The 24,356-nt window shown below is 37.2% G+C and overlaps 1 protein-coding gene across 13 annotated transcripts in view; it reads right to left on the reverse strand.

The window, feature by feature from the left end:
- C2CD3 (C2 domain containing 3 centriole elongation regulator) overlaps window positions 1-24,356 on the reverse strand; it is a 147,695-nt gene that overhangs the window by 108,218 nt on the left and 15,121 nt on the right. For 11 of the 13 annotated variants that reach the window (XM_013064298.2, XM_045071359.1, XM_004768069.3 and 8 more), the window contains exons 4-7: window positions 16,418-16,641; window positions 15,149-15,396; window positions 8,514-8,646; window positions 7,929-8,057 (exon numbers count right to left, since the gene is read on the reverse strand). In XM_013064298.2, coding sequence (XP_012919752.1) covers window positions 7,929-8,057; window positions 8,514-8,646; window positions 15,149-15,396; window positions 16,418-16,641 — 734 coding nt within the window. Of the gene's footprint in view, window positions 1-7,928; window positions 8,058-8,513; window positions 8,647-12,720; window positions 12,872-13,170; window positions 13,265-15,148; window positions 15,397-16,417; window positions 16,642-24,356 lie in introns of those variants that run through there. The other 2 variants (XM_013064301.2, XM_013064302.2) reach the window with 2 other exon arrangements.

Consider the following 24,356-nt stretch of genomic DNA (forward strand, 5'->3'; position numbering starts at 1 on the left):
GAGCCACCCAGGCGCCCCTGTTGGGAGGTTTTATCGTGAATGGGTATTGAATTCTATCAAATGCTTTTTCTGCATTTATTGAGAGGATCATATGACATTTATGCTACTTTTTGTTAATACAGTGTATCACACTTACTGATTTGTGGCTGTTGAACTGTTTCTGCATCCCTGGAACAAATTCTACTTGATCATGGTATATGATCATTTTAATGTACTGTTGAGCTTATTTGCTACTTTGCTTAAGACTTTTGCATCTATGTTCATCAGGGATACTAGCCCATAATTTTCTTTTCTTGTACCATCTTTGTCTGGCTTTAGCAGCAAGGTAATGCTGGCCTTGTGAAATGAGTTTGGATGTGTTCCCTCCTCTTCTGTGTTTTGGAAGAGATTGAGAAGGATTGATACTAGTTCTTTACATGAAGAACTAGAACTCACTAGTGGAGCCATCTAGTTTCAGACTTCAATTTGCTAGGAGATTTTTGATTACTCATTTAATCTTCTTACTAGTAATCAGTCTGCTCAGGTGTCTATTTCTGCATAATGCAGTTTTGAAAGCTGTATATTTCCAGGAATTTACCAATTTCTTCTCGGTTTTCCAATTTGTTGGCATATAATTTTTCAGGGTAGTTTCTTATGATTGTACTTCTCTGGTATCAGTTATAATATCTCCGATTTCATTTATAATTTTAAGTCCTCTCTTTTTGTCTTCATAAGTCTAATAGTTTATCTATTCAAAAAAACCCCAACTCTTAGTTTCATTGATCTTTTATATTCTTTGTAGTTTATTTCATTTATTTCCACTCTGATTTTTGTTCTTTCCTTCCACCAACTTTGGGCTTAGTCTGTTCTTTCTCTAAGTTCCCTGAGATATAAATTTAGTTATTTTACTTGAGATCTTTCTTATTTTTTAATAAACACACTTATGCTATTGATTTTCTTCATAGGTCTGCTTTTGCTGCATCCCGTAACTTTAGGTACATTGTGCTTCCAATTTCCTCTGTCTCAAGTTACTTTGATTTCCCTGTTGATTTCTTCTTTGACCCACTGGTTGTTCAGGAACATGTTGTTTAATTTCCATATACTTGTAAATTTTCTAGTTTTCTTTTTGTAATTGATTTTTAATTTCATACTACTGTGGTCAGAAAAAAATGCCTACTATTTTAATCTCCTTAAATGTATTAATAACTATTTTATGGCCCAGTTTATGATCACAGAGAATTTCTATGTGTGCGTGAGAAAAATATGTATTTTGCTGCTATTAGGTGGAAAGTTCTATATATGTATATCAGGTCCATCTGGTTTGTGTCTTTTAAGTCCAGGATTTCCTTACTGATATTCTGTCTGGATGATCTATCCATTGTGGGATGTGGGATTTAAAGTTCCCTGCTTTATTGTGTTGTTGTCTCTCCATTCAGATCTACTAACATTTGCTTTATGTATTTGGCTGCATCAATATTTACATTTATATCCTCTTGAGGAATTGACCAACTATCATTATATCATGACTTTCTTTACCTCTTGTTATAGTTTTTGGCTTAAAGTCTATTTGTCTGACCTAAGAATAGCTACCCCATACTCTCCCTTGGTTTCCACTTGCATGAAATCCTTTCATTTTGAGCTTATAAATCCTTAAAGTCTCCTGCAGGCTGCATATAGTTGGGTCTTATTTTTTTACCCATTGAGTACTCTCTGTCTTTTGGTTGGAGACTTTCTACCTACATTTTAAACAATTATTGATAGGCATGAACTTACTAGTATCATTTTGTTAACTGCTTCCTGGTTGATTTGTAGTTCCTTTCTTGTTCTCTTCCTTTGTGTTTTGGTGATTCACTGGAGTGGCATGTTTTAATTCCTTTATATTTTAGATATTTTACTATACACTTTTGCTCTGTGGTTACCATGAGGCTTACATATTTATAAATAACAGCCTCTTTTAGGGTGATATACCAACACACACAAAAGTTCCCCTACCTCATTTTCAATTTTTGATGTCAGTTTGTAGCTTTATATCATGTATCCATTAACCAGTTATTATAGTTAAATTTATTTTTAATACTTTGTCTTTTAACCTTCATATTAGATTTATAAGTGAATTAACCATCACCATTGTAGTATTACAGTATTCTCAGTTTAACTATATATTTACCTTTAGCCATGAGTTTTAGAATTTTGTATGTTTTCTTGTTACTGCTTAGCATCCTTTTATTTCAGCTTGAAGAATTTCCTTTAATGTTTTTTTGTAAGGTTAGTCTAATGGTCATTAAGTCCTTCAGTTTTTGTTTATCTGGAAAATTCCTTATCTTCCCTTCCATTCTGAAGGACAGCTTTGCCAGATACAGTATTCTTGGCTGGCAGTTTTTTTTCTCCCCACTGTGTGTGGAGCCTGACACTGGGCTTGATCTCATGATTCTGAGATCATGACCTGAGCTGAAATCACGAGATGGACGTTTAACTGACTGAGCCACCCAGGCACCTCTAGTTTACAGGTTTTGCTGAGAAATCTGCTAAAAAGTCTTATGGGGTATCCCCTGCCAGTAACAAGTTGCTTTTTGCTCTCTAAGATTCTCTCCTTTTAACCTTTGACAATTTAATTATCTTGTGCTGCAGTATGGGTCTCCTTTGATTCATCTAACTTAAAACTCTCTGGGATTCCTGATTCTGGATGTCTGTTTCTTTCCTCAGGCTAGGGAAATTTTCAGCCATTATTTCTTTGACTATTTTTGCTCTTTTCTCTCTCTCTCACCTTCTTCTTCTGGGACCCCTATAATGTGTATACTGGTCTCTTGATTTCTCGTAAGTCCCTTATGCGATCTAAACTCCTTTTCATTCTTTTTTCTTTTTGTATCTCTTGACTGAATTCCACTGCTTTGTTTTTGAGTTTGCTGATTCTTTCTTCCCACTGATCTAGTCTGCTGTTGAACCCCTCTCAAATTTTTCAGTGAGTTATTGTGTTCTTTAGCTCTATAATTAGTTTGGTACTTTTACTTTTTCTTTTTTTTTTTAAGATTTTTATTTATTTATTTATTTGACAGAGAGAGATCACAAGTAGGCAGAGAGGCAGGCAGAGAGAGAGAGAGAGAGAGGAGGAAGCAGGCTCCCCGCTGAGCAGAGAGCCCGATGCGGGACTCGATCCCAGGACCCTGAGATCACGACCTGAGCCGAAAGCAGTGGCTTAACCCACTGAGCCACCCAGGCGCCCCGGTACTTTTTCTTTTTAAAGATTTTATTTATTTGGGGTGCCTGGGTGGCTCAGTGGGTTAAGCCGCTGCCTTCGGCTCAGGTCATGATCTTAGGGTCCTGGGATCGAGTTCCGCATTGGGCTCTCTGCTCAGCGGGGAGCCTGCTTCCTCCTCTCTCTCTCTCTCTGCCTGCCTCTCTGCCTACTTGTGATCTCTGTCTGTCAAATAAATAAATAAAAAAAAGATTTTATTTATTTGACAGACAGAGATCACAAGTAGGCAGAGAGGCAGGCAGAGAGAGAGAGAGAGAGAGGAGGAAGCAGGCTCCCTGCTGAGCAGAGAGCCTGATGCAGGGCTCAATCTCAGGACCCCGAGATCATGACCTGAGCCGAAGGCAGAGGCTTTAGCTTTAACCCATTGAGCCACCCAGGCACCCCAGTTTGGTACTCCTTATGACTGTTATTTCTAATTCTCTGTCAGGTAACTCACTTATCTCTGCTTTCCTAAGGTCTATTTCTGGATATTTATTCTGTCCTTTTGTTTGGAACATATTCTTTTGTTTCTTCATTTTCTTTGACTTTCTCTGTTGAATTCTGCATATTAGACAAAACAGTTACCTGTCTCAGTCCTGTCATAATATCCTAACAGACAGTTCTGACCTGTTTCTATTCTTGACAGTAGGAGATAAACCTCAGCAATTAGTTTGGCTCCCAAGCCCCTACCTCCTCATAAATTTTTCTGATTTCCAAGCCTCCTCCATTGTCCTTAGTAGATCCCAGTAGTTGAGGCCATGCAAAGACCCAACAGTGTCCCAAACAGGAGGATCAAAGTCAGTGCCTAGATGCACTCTGATTGGAAGCTGAACCCCAAATAGCAGCTGGGAAAGTGTGTATTATTATGAGTCACACTGGCTTTCGAATTAAGTGTTTTTGGAGCCCATACCTCTAGTGGGAGGCTTAAAAGTTGAGGCTAAATGTGGGGTCCAAATCCTTCACTCTTTAAGAAGTCAGGATGTAGAGGTTCCCTCTTGACTATATAGTACTACACTGGGGGTTTTAAAAAAAGTTTCATTTAGACATAATTTACATAAGATACAATTCACTCACTTAAAGTGAGTAATTCAGTTAGTTTTTTTGTATATTTACAGATATGAACAACCATCACCAGAGTCACTTTAAAACCTTAAAAAGAAACTATCCATTAGCTATTATCACTTACCCTCCCATCATACCCAGGGATAAAGAACCCACTAATCTACTTTCTTTTCTCTAGATTTGTCTATTTTGTATGTTTCATATAAATGGACTCACAAAATATGTTCTCTTTTGTGACTAGCTTCTTTCATTGACATATTTTCAATGTTCGTCCATGCTAGAGCATGTTATCAGTAATTTATTACATTTTCTGGCCAAATAATATTAGATTTTATGAATATATTACTTTTTTTTTTCATTCATTCATCTCATGAACATTTTAACTATAATGAATGCTGCTGCTATGGAAATTCATGTACATGTTTTTGCATGGATGTAGCTTTCATTTCACTTTGGTGTATATCTAAGAGCTGAATTGCTAGGTCATATGTTAACTCTACATATGTTAGAGTTATATGTTATATGTTAACTCTACATATAACAGTTTGAGAAAGTGGTGAACTATTTTCCGAAGTAGTATACCATTTTACACTGCTGTAAGCACGGTATGAAGGTTCCAAATTGTCCACATCCTCACCAATTTTACTACCTGATTTTTTTTTTTTTTTAAACTACCTGATTTTTTGATTCAAGGCATCCTGGTGCTTATGAAGTGGTATCTCACTGTGGTGATATGCGTTTCCCTGACAACTAATGGTGCTGACATCTTTTCATGCATATATTAGCCATTTCACTATCTTCTTGGGAAAAATCTCTATTTCGATCCTTTGCCCATATTTTTAATTGAATGACTGGTCCTTTAATTATTAAGTTGTATGAATTCTTTATATACTTTAGATATAAATCCTTTATGAGATTTGCAAATATTTTCTTCCATTCTATGGTCCTTTTACTTTCTTAACAATGTCCTTTGAAGCACAAACATTTTTTATTTTAATTAACTCTAATTTATCTGGGTTTTTTTGTTGCTTGTCCTGTTGGTGTCATTTTTTTTTTTTAAAGATTTTATTTATTTGACAGATAGAGATCACAAGTAGGCAGAAAGGCAGGCAGAGAAGGGGGGAGGAGCAGGCTCACTGCTGAGCAGAGAGTGCTAAGCAGAGAGCCCGATGTGGGGCTTGATCCCAGGACATTGGGATCATGACCTGAGCCGAAGGCAGAGGCTTTAACCCATTGGTGTCATTTTAAAGAATCTTTTTCTGAATCCAAGGACATAAAAATTTACCTCTATATTTCTGCTAAGAGCTATACAGTTTTAGCTCTTCCATTTAGCCATTTCATCCATTTTGAGTTTTTTTTTTTTTTTTTTTTTTTTTTTTAAAGATTTATTTATTTATTTGACAGAGAGAGATTACAAGTAGGCAGAGAGGCAGGCAGAGAGAAGGAGGAAGCAGGCTCCCCGCCGAGCAGGGAGCCCGATGCGGGACTCGATCCCAGGACCCCGAGATCATGACCCGAGCCGAAGGCAGCGGCTTAACCCACTGAGCCACCCAGGCGCCCCATTTTGAGTTTTTTGTATACGGTTTAAGATAATAATCCAACTTCATTTTTTGGCATGTAGCTGGCCAGTTGTCCCAATAGTATTTGTTGAAAAGACTATTCCTCACAAATTGGTCTTGATATCCTTGTATTAGTCAACCACAGACATAGGTTCCTCCTTCTTTCCTTACTCCCTCCATTCCTCTTCCTTCCTTCCTTCCATTATGTTCAGTTAGCCACCATACAGTATACATCATTAGTTTTTGATGTAGTGTTCAATGATTCATTAGTTGCATATAGCACCCAGTACTCTTCACTACACGTGCCCTCCTTAATACCCATCACCCGGCCACACCTACCCTCCACTCCCTTCCATTCTGTAACCCTCAGCTTGTTTCCCAGAGTCCAGAGTCTCTCGTGGTTTGTCTGACATAGGTTTATTTATAAGCTCATTTCTATTCCATTAATTTATATGTCTGACCTTATATCAGTACCAAATGGACCTGTTATTTCTTTGTACTAAGTTTTAAAATAAGGAAGTGTGAATGGCACCTGGGTGGTGCAGTCAGTTAAGCATTCGACTCTTGGTTTTGGCTCCGTTTGGGATCTCAGGGTAGTGAGATTAAGCCACGCGTCTGGCTCCTTATTTAATGTGGAGTCTGCTTAAGACCATCTTATCTTCTGTACCTCCCCCCATAAATAAAAAAATCTTTAAAAATAAAGGAAGTGTGAATCCCCCTAATTTTCTCTTTTTTGAGACTGTTTGGGCTATTCTGGGTCCCTTGCAATTTCACAGGAATTTTAGAATCAGTTTATTAATTTCTACAAAGAAGTTAGCTACAATACTGATAGGGATTGCACTGAATCATGAACTTGGGATTTTTATACTTATTTAGATCTTTTAAAATTTCTTTTTTTAAAATTTTTTATTTTCAGCATTTAACAGTATTCATTATTTTTGTACCACACCCAGTGCTCCATGCAATCTGTGCCCTCTATAATACCCACCACCTGGTACCCCGACCTCCCACCCCCCACCCCTTCAAAACCCTCAGATTGTTTTTCAGAGTCCATAGTCTCTCATGGTTCACCTCCCCTTCCAATTTCTCCCAACTCCCTTCTCCTACCTCCCCATGTCCTCCATGCTATTTGTTATGTTCCACAAATAAGTGAAACCATACGATAATTGACTCTCTCTGCTTGACTTATTTCACTCAGCATAATCTCTTTTAATAATAATGTCTTGTAGTTGCAGAGTTTATGTTTTACACTTCTTTTGTTAAATTTTTCCTAAGTGTTCTTATTACTGCTATTATAAATGGAATTTTTTCTTAATTTCATTTTTGGATTGCTCATTGCAAGTATATAGAAATACAATTGGTTTTTGTGTATTGATCTCATATCCTGCAATCTTCCAGAATTTATTAGTTCTAACTTTTTTTAGTGGATTTTTTAGGATTTTCTACATACCAGATCATGTCATCTGTGAATATAGTTGTTCTTCCTTCCCAATTTGGATGCCTCTTATTTTTTTTTCTGCCTAATTACATAGGCAACATAGGCTATATAAGAGACATACTAAGACCCTGAATTAACTTGTGTTTGCTTAAAATCTGAGATTTTTAAAAAATTTATTTATTTGAAAGAGAGAGCGTTGGAGGGAGAGCAGAGGGAGAGAGAGAGATAAAGAATCTCAAGCAGGCTCCCTGATGTGATGGAGCCCAACACGGGGCTCGATCTCAAAATCCTGAGATGGTTCCTTGAGCTGAAACCAAGAGTTGGGCACTTAATCAATTAAGCCACCCAGAAGCCCCTAAAATCTGAGTTTTTAAAATTATACCCTAATAATGGTGATGAAGATAAAGTTGGGAGATAAGAATGGAAAGGTGGGCTGGAGACCATTCTGTAAGTGAAGCTAAGAATAAAAGGCTAAAGACTAGATTTTTACTTAGTAGGTAATAAATAGTGATTTTTATTTAGTATGCAATGAGTAACCAAGGGAATGATTTGGCTACTCCCCGCAAGTATTGCTTTCAGAAGATAAATCTGTTAACCAATATACACAATGAATTGAAGGAAGAATTTAAAAAGGAGAAAAATAGTTAAAAGTCCTTACCTGCCCAATAGCAGCTGGATAGCTCTGGTATCATCTTTTGTGTCATGTTTCCAAAATGTATTCTCAGTTGGAGGGAGGAGGTGATCTGTTATGTGGTCTTTAAACTGGTCCCTAGACAGGGCTTTGATTCTGTGGTGTGGAAAAGTACTTTTCTGAGTGGCTAATATACAGGAAAAATCTAAATCAGAATTAACTGAACTAAGAGATAGTACATGGAGATGATTCAACATGGAACACTTAACATCCTTCAGACATAACAACCTTAAATATATACAAAAGTTCACAATTTACAAAACCCTTTTCTACCTTAGATTCTAATTTCATGTCTGTAAGAGAGTTAGGAGAGAATATCTCCATTATACGTATAAGCCTGCCAGTTCACAGGGAGCAAAGAATTTAACTATTTACACATTTAGCAAGTACCAGTACTATGTCTAGATTGTGAGTATATAAACTCCTAGTTTAGGCTTCCTTTTCACCACATTAAGAATTATTTGCTGAATAAGTCTATAACTTAACAAAAAATATACATTAGCAACAATTAAGAAATGAACTGTTAGGAATCATCTTTATTCTGTAACTTACTGTGTTGAGGCTTTAAGAAAATCTTCCTTCATAGGAGGATGAACTTCATCCAACAACATGCTAGTATCTGGGCTTGATTTCATTGTAGAGATCACCATGGCATTACGCAGTTTATCACCTTGTTCTAACAGTGCTGAAGAAGGCAAAAGCAGAACATGGAAAATCTAAAATCTAACAGCAATACCTCCAATATTCAGCACCTTTCTATCTCTGACAAGACTTAACATATTATAAGACTTAGCATATTGTAATGACCTACCTGTTTGCTTTTCCCACTAGTTTGAGAATTTCTTGAGGACACTCACTTTACAATAAACAGTTTACAGAACTTCTATGAGAGGACTGTTTTATTTTTATTTATTTATTTATTTATTTATTCATTCATTTATTTGAGAGGACTGTTTCAAATGCTGGCATTACAGCAGTGAATGGACTTTGTTCTGGAGGGAGGTCAGTCTCTCCAGAGTTGTTATACAATGGGAATCATTACATGAATGCACTGACTTTTCCAATTGGTTTTTATACATATTAAAGTTAATAATGTCTACATAATTATTTTTATATCCAGAGATCATACTGTATTCTATTACTTGTAATAGTTAATGTCACTATTAATGTCACCAAAAAACACTAACAGCTATACCAGTTATAACTTTAAGAAGCTACAGTGTTTACCTATTCCAAATTCATACTTTTATAAAGAATGCCAAAAAATGTCCATGACTTGTCTAAGATGATACAGCAGGTTAATAGAGAAGCTAGGATGAAGTCTTCAGACTTTCTGATAAAATTTACCCATCCCTGAGTAAAAATAATAATAACAACAGCAATAATAATTTACTGAACTCTTAAACACATGCTGGGCCCTACTCTGTGTATATTAAATTAAATATATTCACTCATTTATTCCTCCTAATGATTCTCTGAGATGGATACTACTATTTCATCTTCTAGATTAAGAAAATTGAGGCAGAGAGGATATGTAACTTGCTCAAGTTATACACACTGTATAACCAGAACGATCACAGCCTATAATTTTATTTATTGTTATTATTTTTTAAGACTTTAGCTTTTTCAGTAATCTCCACACCCAGTGCAGGGCTCAAACTCACAACCCTGAAATCAAGAGTTTCATGCTCCACCAAAGTGTCCCAGCTCGGTGCTCCACATCCTATGATTTTAATCACTATACTACTACATATAACCCCACTTTAGTTCTTAGACATCTTTTAAAAAGCTTAGGGCCAGTGGCATTATTCCAAGGAACAGTGGGAAGTATTTTTCCCTTGAGGTTCCGCAGTTGCTTTGGAGGTAACTGAGACTAGACACCAACTGTCCATTCTCTTAGTCTAGAGTTTTATAGCTTCTAAAACGAAAGAAGATATAGGGACCCCTGGGTGGCTCAGTCGGTTGGGTGGATGTCCAACTCTTGGTTTCTGCTCAGATCATGATCTCAGGGTTGTGGGATGGAGCCCCACCTTGAGCCTGTGTTGGGCATGGAGACCGCTTTGGATTCTCTCTCTGTTCCCCCACCCCTCAGCCCCCTGTCCTGCACACATATGCACACATGCACTCCCTCTCAAGAAAGAGGGAGGAAGAAGAGGAGGTACAGGAGGTGGAGGAGGAGGAGGAGGAGATGATGATGATGATACGGTGGTCAGGCCAAGAAAAAAAATAAAAAGAAGCCAAGAAGATCCATAAACATCTAACATTTGTTAGTACAAAGAATTCAAAATATAGCTTACAAAGTAAAAAAAAAAAACAAAAAAAACAAAAAACTGAAATATCACATATTCATTGACAATACAACTAAATTAAAAGAAAATAAAGATCAACCATTCAGAATTCTAAGATAGTTCTCCCCAAGATTCCCGACTCATATATCTTCTCTCTGATTAAAACACTCATCTAAAGGTACTGCTTTAAAGGGATTTTACAGATGTAAAATCAGTTCCAAATCAGTCAATCTTAAGATAGGGAGATCATTTTGGTAGTCCAAACCTTTTAGCAGAGTTTTCTCTGGCCATTTGCAGGTTATGACAAAAGAGATTTGAAGCACGAGAAAGATTTAATGTATCATCACTGTCTTGAAGATGGAAGGGACCACATGGAAAGAGATGCAGGTGGCCTTTAGGAAGCTAACAGTGGCTTGCAGCTGATAGCAAGGAAATGGGACCTCAGTCCTATAACTGCAAGGAACTGAATTTAGTCAACAAGAATGAAATTGGGACTGCATTTTCCCCCAGCACTTACAGATGAGAATTTAGCTTGGTTGATATCCGATACCTTAAGCAGAAAACCTAACCATACCTTGTTGGACTTCTGAGCCACAGAACTGTGAGCTAATAAATGGATGTTGTTTTAACCTATTAAATTTGTGGTAATTTGTCATGCAGCAACAGAAAACTAGTATGTCCATTAATGCTACTACTCTGGAATATTGTTATAGTTTTTAAAATCTATGCATAAATATACATGTATTTATATATAGATTTCCTCTTTTGCAAAAACATGTATACCGTTTTAAAATTGTTTTTCACTTAATATACATTAACTTATTTCTATGTAAATAATGGCTGCACAAATTCATTCAGAATTCATTGTATTTTTTATTTAAGATTTTATTTATTTATTTGACAGAGAGAGAGAGAGCACAAGCAGGTGAAGCAGCAGAGGAAGAGGGAGAAGCAGACTCCCCAATAAGTAGGAAGCCAGGGTCTGGGGATCAAAACCGAAGCCGAAGGCAGATGCTTAAACAACTGTGTCACCCAGGCGCCCGTTTTTTTTTTTTTCTTTTTAATCTCTGAGATTCAGCCAAAAAATGGCTATCTTGTTTACTCAATGAGAAAGGGTAAGGAAAACATGGTCTTGCTAGCATTAGAAATTTGGCTGAAGATTGCTATGTGACCAGAAACCTTCTTTTAGTTTCTAGTTGGCTCTTGGCTTTACTCAATATAAAGTTCCTCAAACGAGGTGGGCACATTCAAATGTTTTATGAGTAAAGTGGATAATAACAAGCTGTGTTGATAATAAACCTCACTTGACTTCAGGACCATGAGGAAAACCGGCTTTTCTATCAATACTCAAAATGTTTTTGGAGAGATAATATCCTTGGTACCTTAACCATACCCAACTATCTTCAACTCCTTAAACACAACACTTCCTTCGTATTCTCAAAGCTCTGGGTATTTAATTCTATCAAATAATTTATCACTCGGTATTATAATTGTCTATTTCATCCAATTAACTTTGAGACAAGGGATTGGTCCTTGTTGATTTTTGTATCATCAGTGTCTCATACAGTCCCTAGTATATATCAGGCATTTAATAAAATGTTCTTCCACTGTTGCTTATATCAGACATAATTGTACTGTATCTGCTTTAGAGTCAGTTTCCTTTACTAGACTGAATTCCTTAAGGTCAAAGACTATATTTTATTTATCACTGCAACCCCAATACTCAAAACAATGACTGATCTAAAAGACTAGTGTTTTGTTTTGACTCACTCAAAAGTTACTTCTTGAATTAAATTGGGCTTGAAGTTTTTATCTCATTAAAAAAAAAAAATTCCTCTGGGACTGGTAATATTTCAAAAGGGACTTAAACAGTCATTTACATCTAAATGGTAAAAAGTACTTAAGATACTTTCCAAAAGCAGGTTTTAAAAAGGAAATAAACATTGAGGAAAACAAGTAGGACAAATTTGAGCACAGGTGGTCCATCCACTAGCCTCCAAGTGGTCTGGCTGTTGAAACAGCCATTCTTGGAAAAGCTTTTCTAAAGTTTGAGGCATGGTAACAAAAAAACTTCTGACCTTCCCTTCTCAAGGGAAGCTGGTACCTACACTCTAAGAGCTGTCATGGCATCAACCTGTACTTCAACTCAATAATCACTCCCTGAACACAAAGAAGGCACCCAGGTGGGTTTAGGACAAATGTTTCCCTTGTTTATTACGCACATGCCATGGGCACAGCTCCTGTTAAACACAAGAAGATGTGCAGCTTCTGGTTTTTGGTCCAACTCCTTGCTATCTATTCCAAACCCAATTCTCAAAAGCAGGATGTGTAGTTTGTTTCATCAATACTAGCTGGTTCACTAATTCAGCCCTGTACCCCTTTTCTGGTGTCATGTCAGTCCAATAAAGACCAAGAAGATATTTAAGTATTTGTTAGATCCCTCTCACAATCTCAGCTCTAGACCTACTTACTAGTATGAGCGACTTAGTCTTCCAGTGTTTTGTGGCTGGAAGGGATCTTAAAAGATCCTATCTGTCCATTTGATGATTCAATACAATCTGTAAAAGTCCTGACAGGATGGTTAGCTAGCTCCTCTTTTCCAGCGATAGAGAATCCACTACCTCTTGAAGCTGTCCTTTCCCATTCTGCACAGGTGTTATTATTAACTCAGACTGAGTCATAATCTGTCTTGTTACATCTGTAAGCCAATTGATCCTCATAACTCTCAGGGAAGAGGCTGCACACTGGCAGTCCGTGGGCTGTACTTGTCATATTTTGTTTGACCTCAACAGTTGGCCAGCAAAGTCTTGATTTAAGGAAAAAAGAAAAAAAGAAAAAAAGAAAAAAAGAAAAAAGAAAAAAAAAAAAGGCTGGCTTAGGTAAACAATGAACTTACAGTAGGATAAAGTAGAGGACCTTACCTTAGAGTCTAACTGGAGCTGAAGAGCAGCTTCCACTTTGATAGGACAGGAGCTTCCTAATTCTGAGCTTGTGTTTTCATTTTAGAATGGTGGTAACAGGGCGCCTGGGTGGCTCAGTGGGTTAAGCCGCTGCCTTCAGCTCAGGTCATGATCTCAGGGTCCTGGGATCGAGTCCCGCATCGGGCTCTCTGCTCGGCAGGGAGCCTGCTTCCCTCTCTCTCTCTCTCTGCCTGCCTCTCTGCCTACTTGTGACCTCTGTCTGTCAAATAAACAAATAAAATCTTTAAAAAAAAAAAAAAAGAAAAAGAAAAAAAAGAATGGTGGTAACAATCCCTACCTCACTTGGTTTTTGTAAGATTATGTGTATAAGGCACTTGGCATAGTAGTTAGCATACAATGAATGCTCACTAAATGGTAGCCTCTTGTGAAGATAAATATCTCTTAGTAATCCTTTCATAAACGTAGTTATTTTCCTTAAAAGGAACTCATTTTCTTTAGATCTTTACTCCATATTACCTTCTTAATGAGGTTTTCCTTTGCCAACCTATGTAAAACTAACATCCTCTTATGTGCCCTACTTCATTTTTTTTTCCAACTGCCATTATCACCATCTAACACTACATAGTTACTTATTTATCCAGTTTATCATTGGTCTTCCCATCTAGGATATAAGATCCATAGGGCAGAAATTTTTGTTTTCATTTAAATTACTGTATTCCTGAAACCTAGAAGAATGCCAGACATTTGATAGGTACTAAATAAGTAACTGCTTAATGAGTGAACAAATAATCTTTCTCAAAGTCTGGTACCTAAGCAAAATATTGCAGGTGTGAGCTTACAAGTACAAGCAGTATAGTAAAATGGAACAATTTGTTCTTGTTAATGTAGCCTAGGATTGCCCTGAAGGTTAAAATTAATACACTATCTAAGAGACTCTTAACTATAGGAAACAAATTAAAGGTTGCTGGAGGGGAGCTGGGGGGGGATGGGGTAACCTGGGTGATGGGCATTAGGGAGGGCACTTGATGTAATGAGCACCGGATGCTAAATGCAATTGATAAATCACTGAATTCTACCTATGAAACTAATAATACACTATATGTTAAATAAGTGAATTTAAATAAAATTTAAAAAATAAAAAAGATTATAATCAGAGTATATTTTCAAAAACAGAGGATCACAGACATTTCAGTTGAAAAAAAAAAAATGAACAGAATGTCTTTCTTCATGAAAAAAAAAATCCTTACTAACGTAAATTTTGTACCCAAATAGTTATTTTAGAGATTTTTCTACTAATGCTGCAGATACTCTACTTCGGAAATTTACTAGTGAGGATGGAGACAAATCCCCATCATGCTCCTGATGTCACGGAGATAAATGGTTGAGCATTACACATAACATAAGGCATCTCAATTGCTTTTATAATATCACCTCTAAATAATCCTATTTGGATTTATTTCAGTTTAAGCCCTTATACAAGTAAACTGACACCTTTCTACTTCTGCTTAGCTGTAAGTCATATTTAATTCCCAGACTTAAGATCAGCAGTTGGTATGCAATGAAGGTTCCCACTGAGACCAAGAATTTTCAGGACATGAAGCAGATTTGGTACAAGCGTCTGCACAGGAGTGCAAGTAAATCTCCTGATGGGATAAAAACTATATTTGCCTTGAATTATTTGGGAAAAAAATAAAGAATAATATTTCTCTATGATAAACTTTCCCCCCATATCCAGGTTCATTTTAAATGGCTCCTTCCCTAAACATACAATTTTAAGTACCTAGTATTTATTTAGAAGTAACTTACTGGTTTAAAAGAGCTGCCTCTAAATGGTGAGCAATTCAGAACTTTAGTGAGATCACTCACTTTTATTTGGTTATTTATTTCAAACAGAAGTCTCGGTTCTCTTTGAAGACCGGCTGACAAGCAGAGTAATCCCAATAAATATAGCTTAGTCTTGTCACAAATACATACATACCTGAAAGAAGGTCCTTGGTAGGGGGGTTGTTTGAAGAAAGAATGCATGAGTCGCTGTGACTCCTGGCCACTGTCCTAATTTGAGGCTGGAATTCAGAACTGTTAAGAAGGGACATCTGCTTCCTTGGGGCCTTGCCTTTCAGAGTCATAGACTCTAAACTCCGTCCTGAATTAAGATGGTGTTGTAGTCCGAAGAAAGAGTCCTTTATTGTATCAGAGTTCTCTGTAAAGTACAAGTGGTCCTTTCCCCTGTTATAAAATAAAGGAGAACTTTAGCAATATATTACCTACTGTGGTAACATTTCACTTTGTCAGAGACAGAAAGTGTATCAGTAGTTTATAGCAGCGTAAACTGCTTCGACTTTGTAAATCTGTTTTTCATCTCCCAAATGAAATAAATACATGTTTTATCTACAGTTGTATGGTTGTGGCTGAAGTGAGACAATGAAATAGAGAGCTCAGCTGGGGCACCTGGGTGGCTCAGTCAGTTAAGTGTCTGACTCTTGGTTTCGGCCCAGGTCATGATCTCAAGTCATAAGCTTGAACCCCATGTTGGGCTCTGTGCTCAGCAGGGAGTCTGCTTGAAGATTCTCTCCCTCTGCCCCTCCCCTCACTTGTGCACATGCAAGTGTGTGTCCTCTCTCTCTCAAATAAATAAATCCTGAAAAAAGAGAAAGAACTTAGTGCAGAGCCCAACACAAAGCAAATGCTTTGTAATTATTTAAAATAAAAATCTAGGGGTGCCTGGGTGGCTCAGTCAGTTAAGCATCTGCCTTTGGCTCAGGTTGTGATTCCAGAGTCCTGGAATCTAGCCCCGCATCTGGCTCCGCAGGGAGCCTGCTTCTCCCTCCCTTTGCCTCTCTCTTCTCCCTCCCTTTGCCGCTCTGCCTGCCTGTGCTCTCCCTCTGTCAAATAAATAAATAAAATCTTAAAAAAAAACAAACTAACTTATTGCTCTTACTCCATCCTGTTTCATGAACTACTGCCCTTTCCCTCTTTTTCCCTCATGGGCATTTATCATGGCATCTGTATATGACTTAGTTATACTTATTTATCTGTACAATGGCCTCCCCACCAGATTGTGAGCAGTCCCCAAAGACAAGAATTGTGTCTTATTAATTTCTATGCCTAGTACTTGTTACTAGACCAGGCACACAGTGGGTACTTAATAGTTGCTGAATGAACGACTATTTTCAGTATTTCATCCAAACACAAATAAAAAACAGAAATTATGAAGTGGGAGTTAGCTGAAAGACTGGTGACTGGTTACCTTGGAGTGGTTGATCTACTACTGTTAGCTGCTAACTCTTGTCCATCAATTTTGGTGGTAGGCATCCTATGGGGCCTTGATGGAACCAGAAACTGGCTACTGCTGGGTTCAGTATATTCTCTGAATTCCTGCTCAGATAAAAGCACATTTTCTTTCACATTGGTGGATGGAAGAGGGTTGTAGCTATCATAAGTTTCTGACAGAGGCTCCAGGGCAAGTGAGACCTGAAAGAGACATACATGTAATATACCATAAATTTTCTTCTGCATTGACTATTTTTTTAAAGCTTTTATTTATTTATTTATTTATTTATTTATTTATTTATCAGAGAGAGAGAGAGAGAGAGCGAGCGAGCGAGAGCACGAGCACACAGGCAGGCAGAGTGGCAGCAGAGGCAGAGGGAGAAGCAGGCTCCCCGCCGAGCAAGGAGCCTGATGTGGGTGGGACTTGATCCCAGGATGCTGGGATCATGACCTGAGCCGAAGGCAGCTGCTTAACCAACTGAGCCACCCAGGCGTCCCTGCATTGACTAATTTTAAGACTCCCTGCTTAATATAAATGAATAGTCCCCATTCCTTGTAGGATCAAGTTCAAATTCCTGCAGAAGCCTCATCTCTTACTTTGCTCTCCTCCTCCATTCCTCTCTCCCAGATATACCAATCACTTAAGATTCTCTCAATGTACCTTACATTTCATTCCCTAAGGCCTTGTATATGCAATTTCTTCCAGTATTACTTTCTTTGTGAAAATTTGTTTTTAATTCTTTAAAGATTTTTATTTATTTGAGAAAGAGAACATAAGCGGGGGGTAGGAGTAGGTAGACAGAGGGAGAAGAGACTACCCATTGAGCAGAGAGCCAGACTTATGGCTTGATCCCTAAGCTGATGGCAGATGCTTAATCGAGTAAGTTACCAGGCGTCCCTGCGAAAACTTCTCTGTGCCCAGGTAGAGATGTCATGGCCACTACCTTCTTTACGTTTCCACTTCTTCTGTGTCTACCCAACAATATAACCCCCGTTTATTGAACTCTTTACTAAAGGCCATAAGGTATGCTAAGTTGCTCACATGGGGAAGCTCATGTGATGATATAACTCCATCAGGAAAGTATATTATTCTATTTGAAGATTTTTTGAGAAAGCTTATAGGAGTTATTTGTAACTTTAGTTTATTCACTACCCTGATTAGGTTAATTCCTTGAAGGCATGCACTTGTCTTTTTCATTTTTGTATGGGCTAATCAGCACAATAAACACTTGGCATACAAGCCTTTAATGCTTAATAATGTCTAATTATTATGTCTGATGAATAAGAGAATAACAACACCTTCTACATCCTTATTGTTGGTTATTTAAGAAAAATAAGGTCCTAGTTCTATGCTGGATATAGACAGGGTAAAGAAGAAGAAACATTAATATGAAAAGAAATCACTTGAAGTTTATTTTATCATCTCATCCTGTGAGTTCAGGTTCTCTATTAAATGGCTCTCCAGTCCTCTGAAAAGCCTAATGGAAGAACAAAGCCTAAAAAAATAGAGTCTAAAGCAAAACTTTAGGAAAGAAGTTGAAGAATACACTGCAAAAGAAAGAGTAATGGTGTTGAAAGTTCTATTACAATGAGGGAGAAATCAGAAGGCATTGTTCCAGCAGCCCAAGTCAAATAATGATGAAGGGGCTAAAACAAAGATGAAAGGTTGAAGTTAGATATTTCAAGATGTCTCTCGAAAGGTCAATGGGATAATTTGTGCAGAGAAACTGCCAAGGTCCAGACTCAATAAAATATACTTGGGTCTTGATGAGAATTTTGTTCTTGAACAGTTAACATAAAGTCCTTTAAATCTATTCACCACCAAGATTTTTTTACAAAGACAAATGACAGGAATGCAGTAGGATAAATATTCTCTGTAGTGATCACTATAATAGCATCACATAAAGTCCTGGCTGCCTAATATAAATGTCAGAAAGTATTCCCTTACCATTCATCATTTCCCAAAAAACTGCCTCTATATTTTATAAACAAAGAAGACACTGAGAATAAAGGCATATGTCCATGGCCTTAACAATGACTTGCTGTCTGGCTACTGAGTTTTGCTTTTTCTCTAAGCAGATCCAAACCAATCACAAAACAGATCATAGGCCTATACTACCAGTGACCTTAAAGAGATAAGTAAGTCCAGGTACCTGCCAGGCCAATCTTACAATCAAAACATGTGCCAGCCTAACTCCTCTACTCAATTAACAAATATCTGTTGATACTAGCTTAGTGCCAGGCTCTGTGCTACCTGCCTGAGGCAAAGAGATGAATAAAACATGGAGCCTGACCCAGAGGATGGCGGTATCTTGTAGAGGACCTTAAAGAGACAAATTTTAATTTAAAATGGTTCACTCTGGGCGCCTGGGTGGCTCAGTGGGTTAAGCCACTGCCTTCGGCTCAGGTCATGATCTCAGGGTCCTGGGATCGAGTCCCACATCGGGTTCTCTGCTCAGCAGGGGCCTGCTTCCCTCTCTCTCTCTCTGCCTGCCTCTCCATCTACTTGTGATTTCTCTCTGTCAAATAAATAAATAAAATCTTAAAATAAATAAATAAATAAATAAAAATAAAATGGTTCACTCTGAGATAAGGGTGTGTATCAGGCAGTAAGAGAAAAAGGGGTCTGAAACTGGGGCAGAGGTGAGGAAGGAGTGCCACGGTTTCCAGAAGTGAAACATAAACATCTGGATTTGGAATCTTAAATATGAATGGTATAGGTAAGGCTGAGGGAGAGGAGACTGAGGTAAAACATACCAGGCAGAGGGAAGAGCTTGAGTCAAACTTTAAAGGTATAAAATACTGTTCCAGCAATTCCTACAAGTTCAAGGGATTGCCACTCCTAACCCCTCTGCTTTCACCCAAAATACTCCTATATTCATCTTCCAGACCATCATTCTTGTCCACCTCAGTCATGCTCCCCTCCCCCAATCATGTTCACTCTTGTGCTCACTCCTCTGCCAACCTCTTTATGGAGCCCTGTAGGATTTCTATTTATACAAACTACTTTACCACTTCAACTGAACATCTCTTTCTTAAAATGCCCCAATTTTTCCAAAGTCTTCTGTAATGGAAACTATTTCTTTTACTAGCCAGGATAAAGGAAGTGCCTTTCTGCTGCTTTCCTAGACCATCATTCTGTCACCTAAAGATTTCACATCTTTTCAGAAACCCATGCCATCCACAAATACCACAAATTTACCACAAGATTCTCACATCCATAATAGAGCAACCCTAGGGACATTTACCATTCTTCTCAAAAACTCAAGGCTCTCTTTAGCACTAAGCTGCCTACAATCACTGACTACAACATCTATCAGTAAGAATGATAGCACATTAGTATGCCTATTTTTCAGACTTATGCTGGCCAACATGGCATTTAAAAAAATTTAAAAGTTATTTAATTATTTAAATGGTATTATTTAAAATACCAGAGTTTACGTAAAATTTTGGAATTCTGGTTCTCTTAAAAATTCAGAAACTCTAATGGAGCTAGATCTCCATTTCAATGTGGCAAAAATTAGCTGAAGCAGACTAGTGGCTTTGGTCAGGGCACATGTTCCGATCTGAAAAGTCCCCAGCCAGGTCCTAATGAGGCAGAGTGATAACTATTATTTATCATCTCACTTGGTCTGCCAGGCTTTTAAAAATTTTACTATCTTACAAAAAAATGGATATTTTTGTGTTTATACATTTTTATAAATTTTAACCTATCGATAGATGCATGTAACCACCACCATAATCAAGATAGAGAATAACTCCATTAACCCAAAAAACTCCCTGGGACTATCCCTCTGTAGCCATACTCTCTCCTCACCTTTAATCCCTAGCAACAGCTGATCTATTCTCAACCATTATAGTTCTAGCTTTTTGAAAATGTCATACAAATGTAACTATATAGTATGTAACCTTTTGAGATGGGCTTCTTTCACTCAGAATAAGGCCTCTCAATGTGGAGAAAGGAGAACCCTCTTACACTGTTGGTGGGAATGCAAGTTGGTGCAGCCAATTTGGAGAACAGTGTGGAGATTCCTTAAGAAATTAAAAATAGAGCTTCCCTATGACCTGCATTTACACTACTGGGTATTTACCCCAAAGATACTGTACTCCAATGTTCATAGCAGCAATAGCCACGGTTGCCAAACTGTGGAAGGAACCAAAATGCCCTTCAACGGATGAATGGATAAGGAAGATGTGGTCCATATACACTATGGAGTATTATGCTTCCATCAGAAAGGATGAATACCCAACTTTTGTAGCAACATGGACCAGACTGGAAGAGATTATGCTGAGTGAAATAAGTCAAGCAGATAGAGTCAAGTATCATATGGTTTCACTTATTTGTGGAGCATAAGAAATAACACAGAGGACATGGGGAGATGGAGAGGAGAAGGGAGTTGAGGGAAATTGGAGGGGGAGATGAACCATGAGAGACTATGGACTCTGAAAAACAATCTGAGGGTTTTGAAGGGGTGGAGGGCAGGAGGTTGGGGGAGCCTGGTGGTGGGTATTATGGAGGGCATGTATTGCATGGAGCACTGGGTGTGGCGCACAAACAATGAATTCTGTTACACTGGAAAGAAATTAAATTAAAAAAAAAAGAATAAGGCCTCTCAGATTCATCAACATGGTGCGTGTATCAGCAGTTCATGCCTTTTTACTGACTTGGTAGTATTCTATTGTTAACATGGCTTATCACATTGGTTGACTTTCAAAGACTGAGATAGCCTTGCATTGCTGGTACAGACCCCAGGTGGACATGGTCTCATTACTCTTTTTATATACTACTGGACTCAACTTGCTAATATTTTTTTGAGGATTTTTAGGTTTATTTTTAGGTCTAGATCTTAAACTGTCCTCTATTTTGCTATCAGGGTACTGTAAGCCTCATAAAATAAGTCAAAAAGTATTTTCTCCTGTTCTATTTTCTGGAAAAGTTTGTGGAAATCGGTGTTACCTCTTTTTTTTTAAATGACTGCAAGAATTCACCAGTGAAATTATCTTGGCTTAGAGATTTAGAGATTTCTTAGAGCTTAGAGATTTCTTTTTTGGAAGGATTTAAACTGCAAAAGCAATTCTTTAATAGTTACAAGTCTAGTCAGGTTATATATTTTATCTTGAGTGATTTTTGGTAGTTTGTGGTTTTCGAAGAATCGATTGATTTCACCTAAATCAACAAATTTTTGTGTATAGAGTTTATACTATTCCCTATCTTTGGGATTTTGTGGGCTATGGTCTCTCTCACATTAGAATGAAGAGGAAAGTAAAATATTTCTTGCATCCAAGAAAGAACTAGAGCCCCATGATTTTCAAAAGAAATGTCAGAACGCGTATTTCTTTGTGGAAGAGAATATCCCTAATTGCTCATAAGGCAAAGAAAGTGTGACTGTCAAAGACAGCATTATGAAACGAAGTACAATAGGATTATAATTACTTAGTAGAAAAGATGCATGATAAAAATGGAATAAACATAAAGATACCTATTTTAAATAGGGTTTGTTTTTTAAATCCAAGTAAAATAAGTGGTACTCTTGTGACATAAAATCAAATATATATTTTTTAAGATTTATTTATTTGATAGAGATTACAAGTAGGCAGAGAAGCAGGCAGAGAGAGAGGTGGAAGCAGGCTCCCTACTGAGCAGAGAGCCCGATGTGGGCTTGATCCCAGGACCCTGGGATCATGACCTGAGCCGAAGGCAGAGGCTTTAACCCACTGAGCCACCCAGGTGCCCCATAAAATCAAATATTTAAGATAAAAAACTTTATAAAGTATCAAAGTCTCTTATAAATGGCAACATTTATTAAAGAATGCAACAGAATTTGTGAATCATAAACATTTGCATATGTAGGTCTAATTAAAAATTATAGTTGTTCCTAATGTTAGTGGTATGGCTACAAACTTACAAGGTGAGCTGAATAAAAATGTTAAACAATTTGTGATATTTTTCTTTGTAGCTGAGAAGAACACAAATAAAAACAACTCTTGACAGCTGTGTTTATTTAGAGCATCAGTGAAATTTTTATGTGAGTGAAAAACTTTTGGAGATGCTCATAGCAAACAAATCAAGGAAATGGTATTTCTTTTTCTTTTTTAAAGATTTTATTTATATATTTGTCAGACAGAGAAAGAGAGTGAGCACAAGCAGGGGAATAGGAGACAGAGGGAAAGGCAGGCAGAGGGAGAAGCAGGCTCTCTGCTGAGCAAGAAACTGATACAGGGCTCTGTCTCTGGACTCTGGGTTCATGACCTGAGCTGAAGGCAGATGTCTAAGTGACTCAGTCACTCAGGCATCCTGGGAAATGGTATTTCTCCAAACTGAGAAATGTTTTAAAAAGTTTATTAAAGACTGATAACAGGGGTGCCCGTGTGGCTCAGTTGGTTAAACATGTGTCTTCAGTTTGGGTCATGATCCCACAGTCCTGGGATCAAGCGTACTTCAGGCTCCCTGTTCAGCAGGAGAGTCTGCTTCTCTCTCTTCTTCTGCCCTGCTCCTGTGTTCTCACTCTCAAATAAATAAATAAAATCTTTAAAAAAAAAAAAAAAGACTGATAACAATGGATGATGTCTTTTTGTTGACAATAGACGTGTTTCAAAATTTAAATTCAAAGTGGCAACATTTTGCCAAGACAAAGAACCATAAACACACTGTCTTGGTTATTTCATCTAAAACACTAAAAATCAAACAACACATATATATAATTAACATATAAATTAATTAAACTCCTGTGGTCAAAGTTTTGTTTGATAATGGATAAGCAGTATTGCAACCTGTTATTGCTACATGAATACTAGGGGGTATCAAACTGTGTGTGGTGTTAAACCTTTTTGCTTGAATTAAAAGAAGTCACCTGGTTTATGTTTTCGAAGGAGAAATCCCAGCCTCAGATCACCAGCAAGTGTTGATCAAATACAGGACTATTTTAGTTGACATTATAGACTACATAAAGCATTTAATTACTTATCTGCAAGTGCATTCACAAGGAATCATACAATATGAGATTCAATTTATTCATTCTTTTGATTATATCTTTGGAAAATTTATTTGGCAAAGAACCATCTATCCTACTTTTCTATATTTTTTATGCTGAAATAGGATTTCCAGACATCAAAGTGATGGCATGAAATACATTTCTAAAACTGTAGAGCTAAAGACCAACATCGCAAAAAGACTTTTTGGATTTCAAATGTTATGAAAACCAACACTGTTCATTTTGCTTTACTCAGTTTATACTGAAAGTATAATATGGAAGTTAATGCAGCGTTGTACAATATTTAAGCTTAAATACGCTTGAATATCTTAAATTTTAAGAGTATCTTAGAAATAAAATCCAACTTCAAAAAATACTGTGCCAAGATTCTGTCTTTGGAAATAAAGGCAGCCATGTTTGTGAACAGTTATTTTGTTATGAAACTGAATAAAAACTAAATTTTATTCTCAAATGGTTTTAAAAAATGAATGCTGTAATGCCCATCAAATATAAATCATCTGGTACTGATAACTTGGTAGAGAAGTACAAGTATCAAGATTTTAGCTAAATCAAAGGAATTGATTTCAAAGCCAAGAATTTATAATTAAGGTTTTTTTTTTTCCAATTTCAATGTAAAATAATCACATATATGTATATAATGTTACATGCTCACATAATAAAGTTTGGTTTTTATTTTTTTTAGTAATCTCTACACCTATCATGGGGCTCAAACTCAGGACCCCGAGATCAAGCATTGCATGTTCTTCCAAATGAGCCAGCCAGGCATCCCAAGTTTAGTATTTTTTAAAAGTTTATTATATTTTTGGCTGTTGATTATTCTTATAGCCAGCCTGTTTGACTCATTCGTTATTGTCAATATCTGACCTATACCAATAATGGAATACACGAAAAGCTTCCTCTCTCCAACAGCTCGGTTCTAATGAT

The sequence above is a fragment of the Mustela putorius genome, unplaced genomic scaffold (assembly GCF_011764305.1).
Source record: "Mustela putorius furo isolate JIRA1106 unplaced genomic scaffold, ASM1176430v1.1 tig00003987_pilon_pilon_pilon, whole genome shotgun sequence".
NCBI classification, from domain to species: Eukaryota; Metazoa; Chordata; class Mammalia; order Carnivora; family Mustelidae; genus Mustela; species Mustela putorius.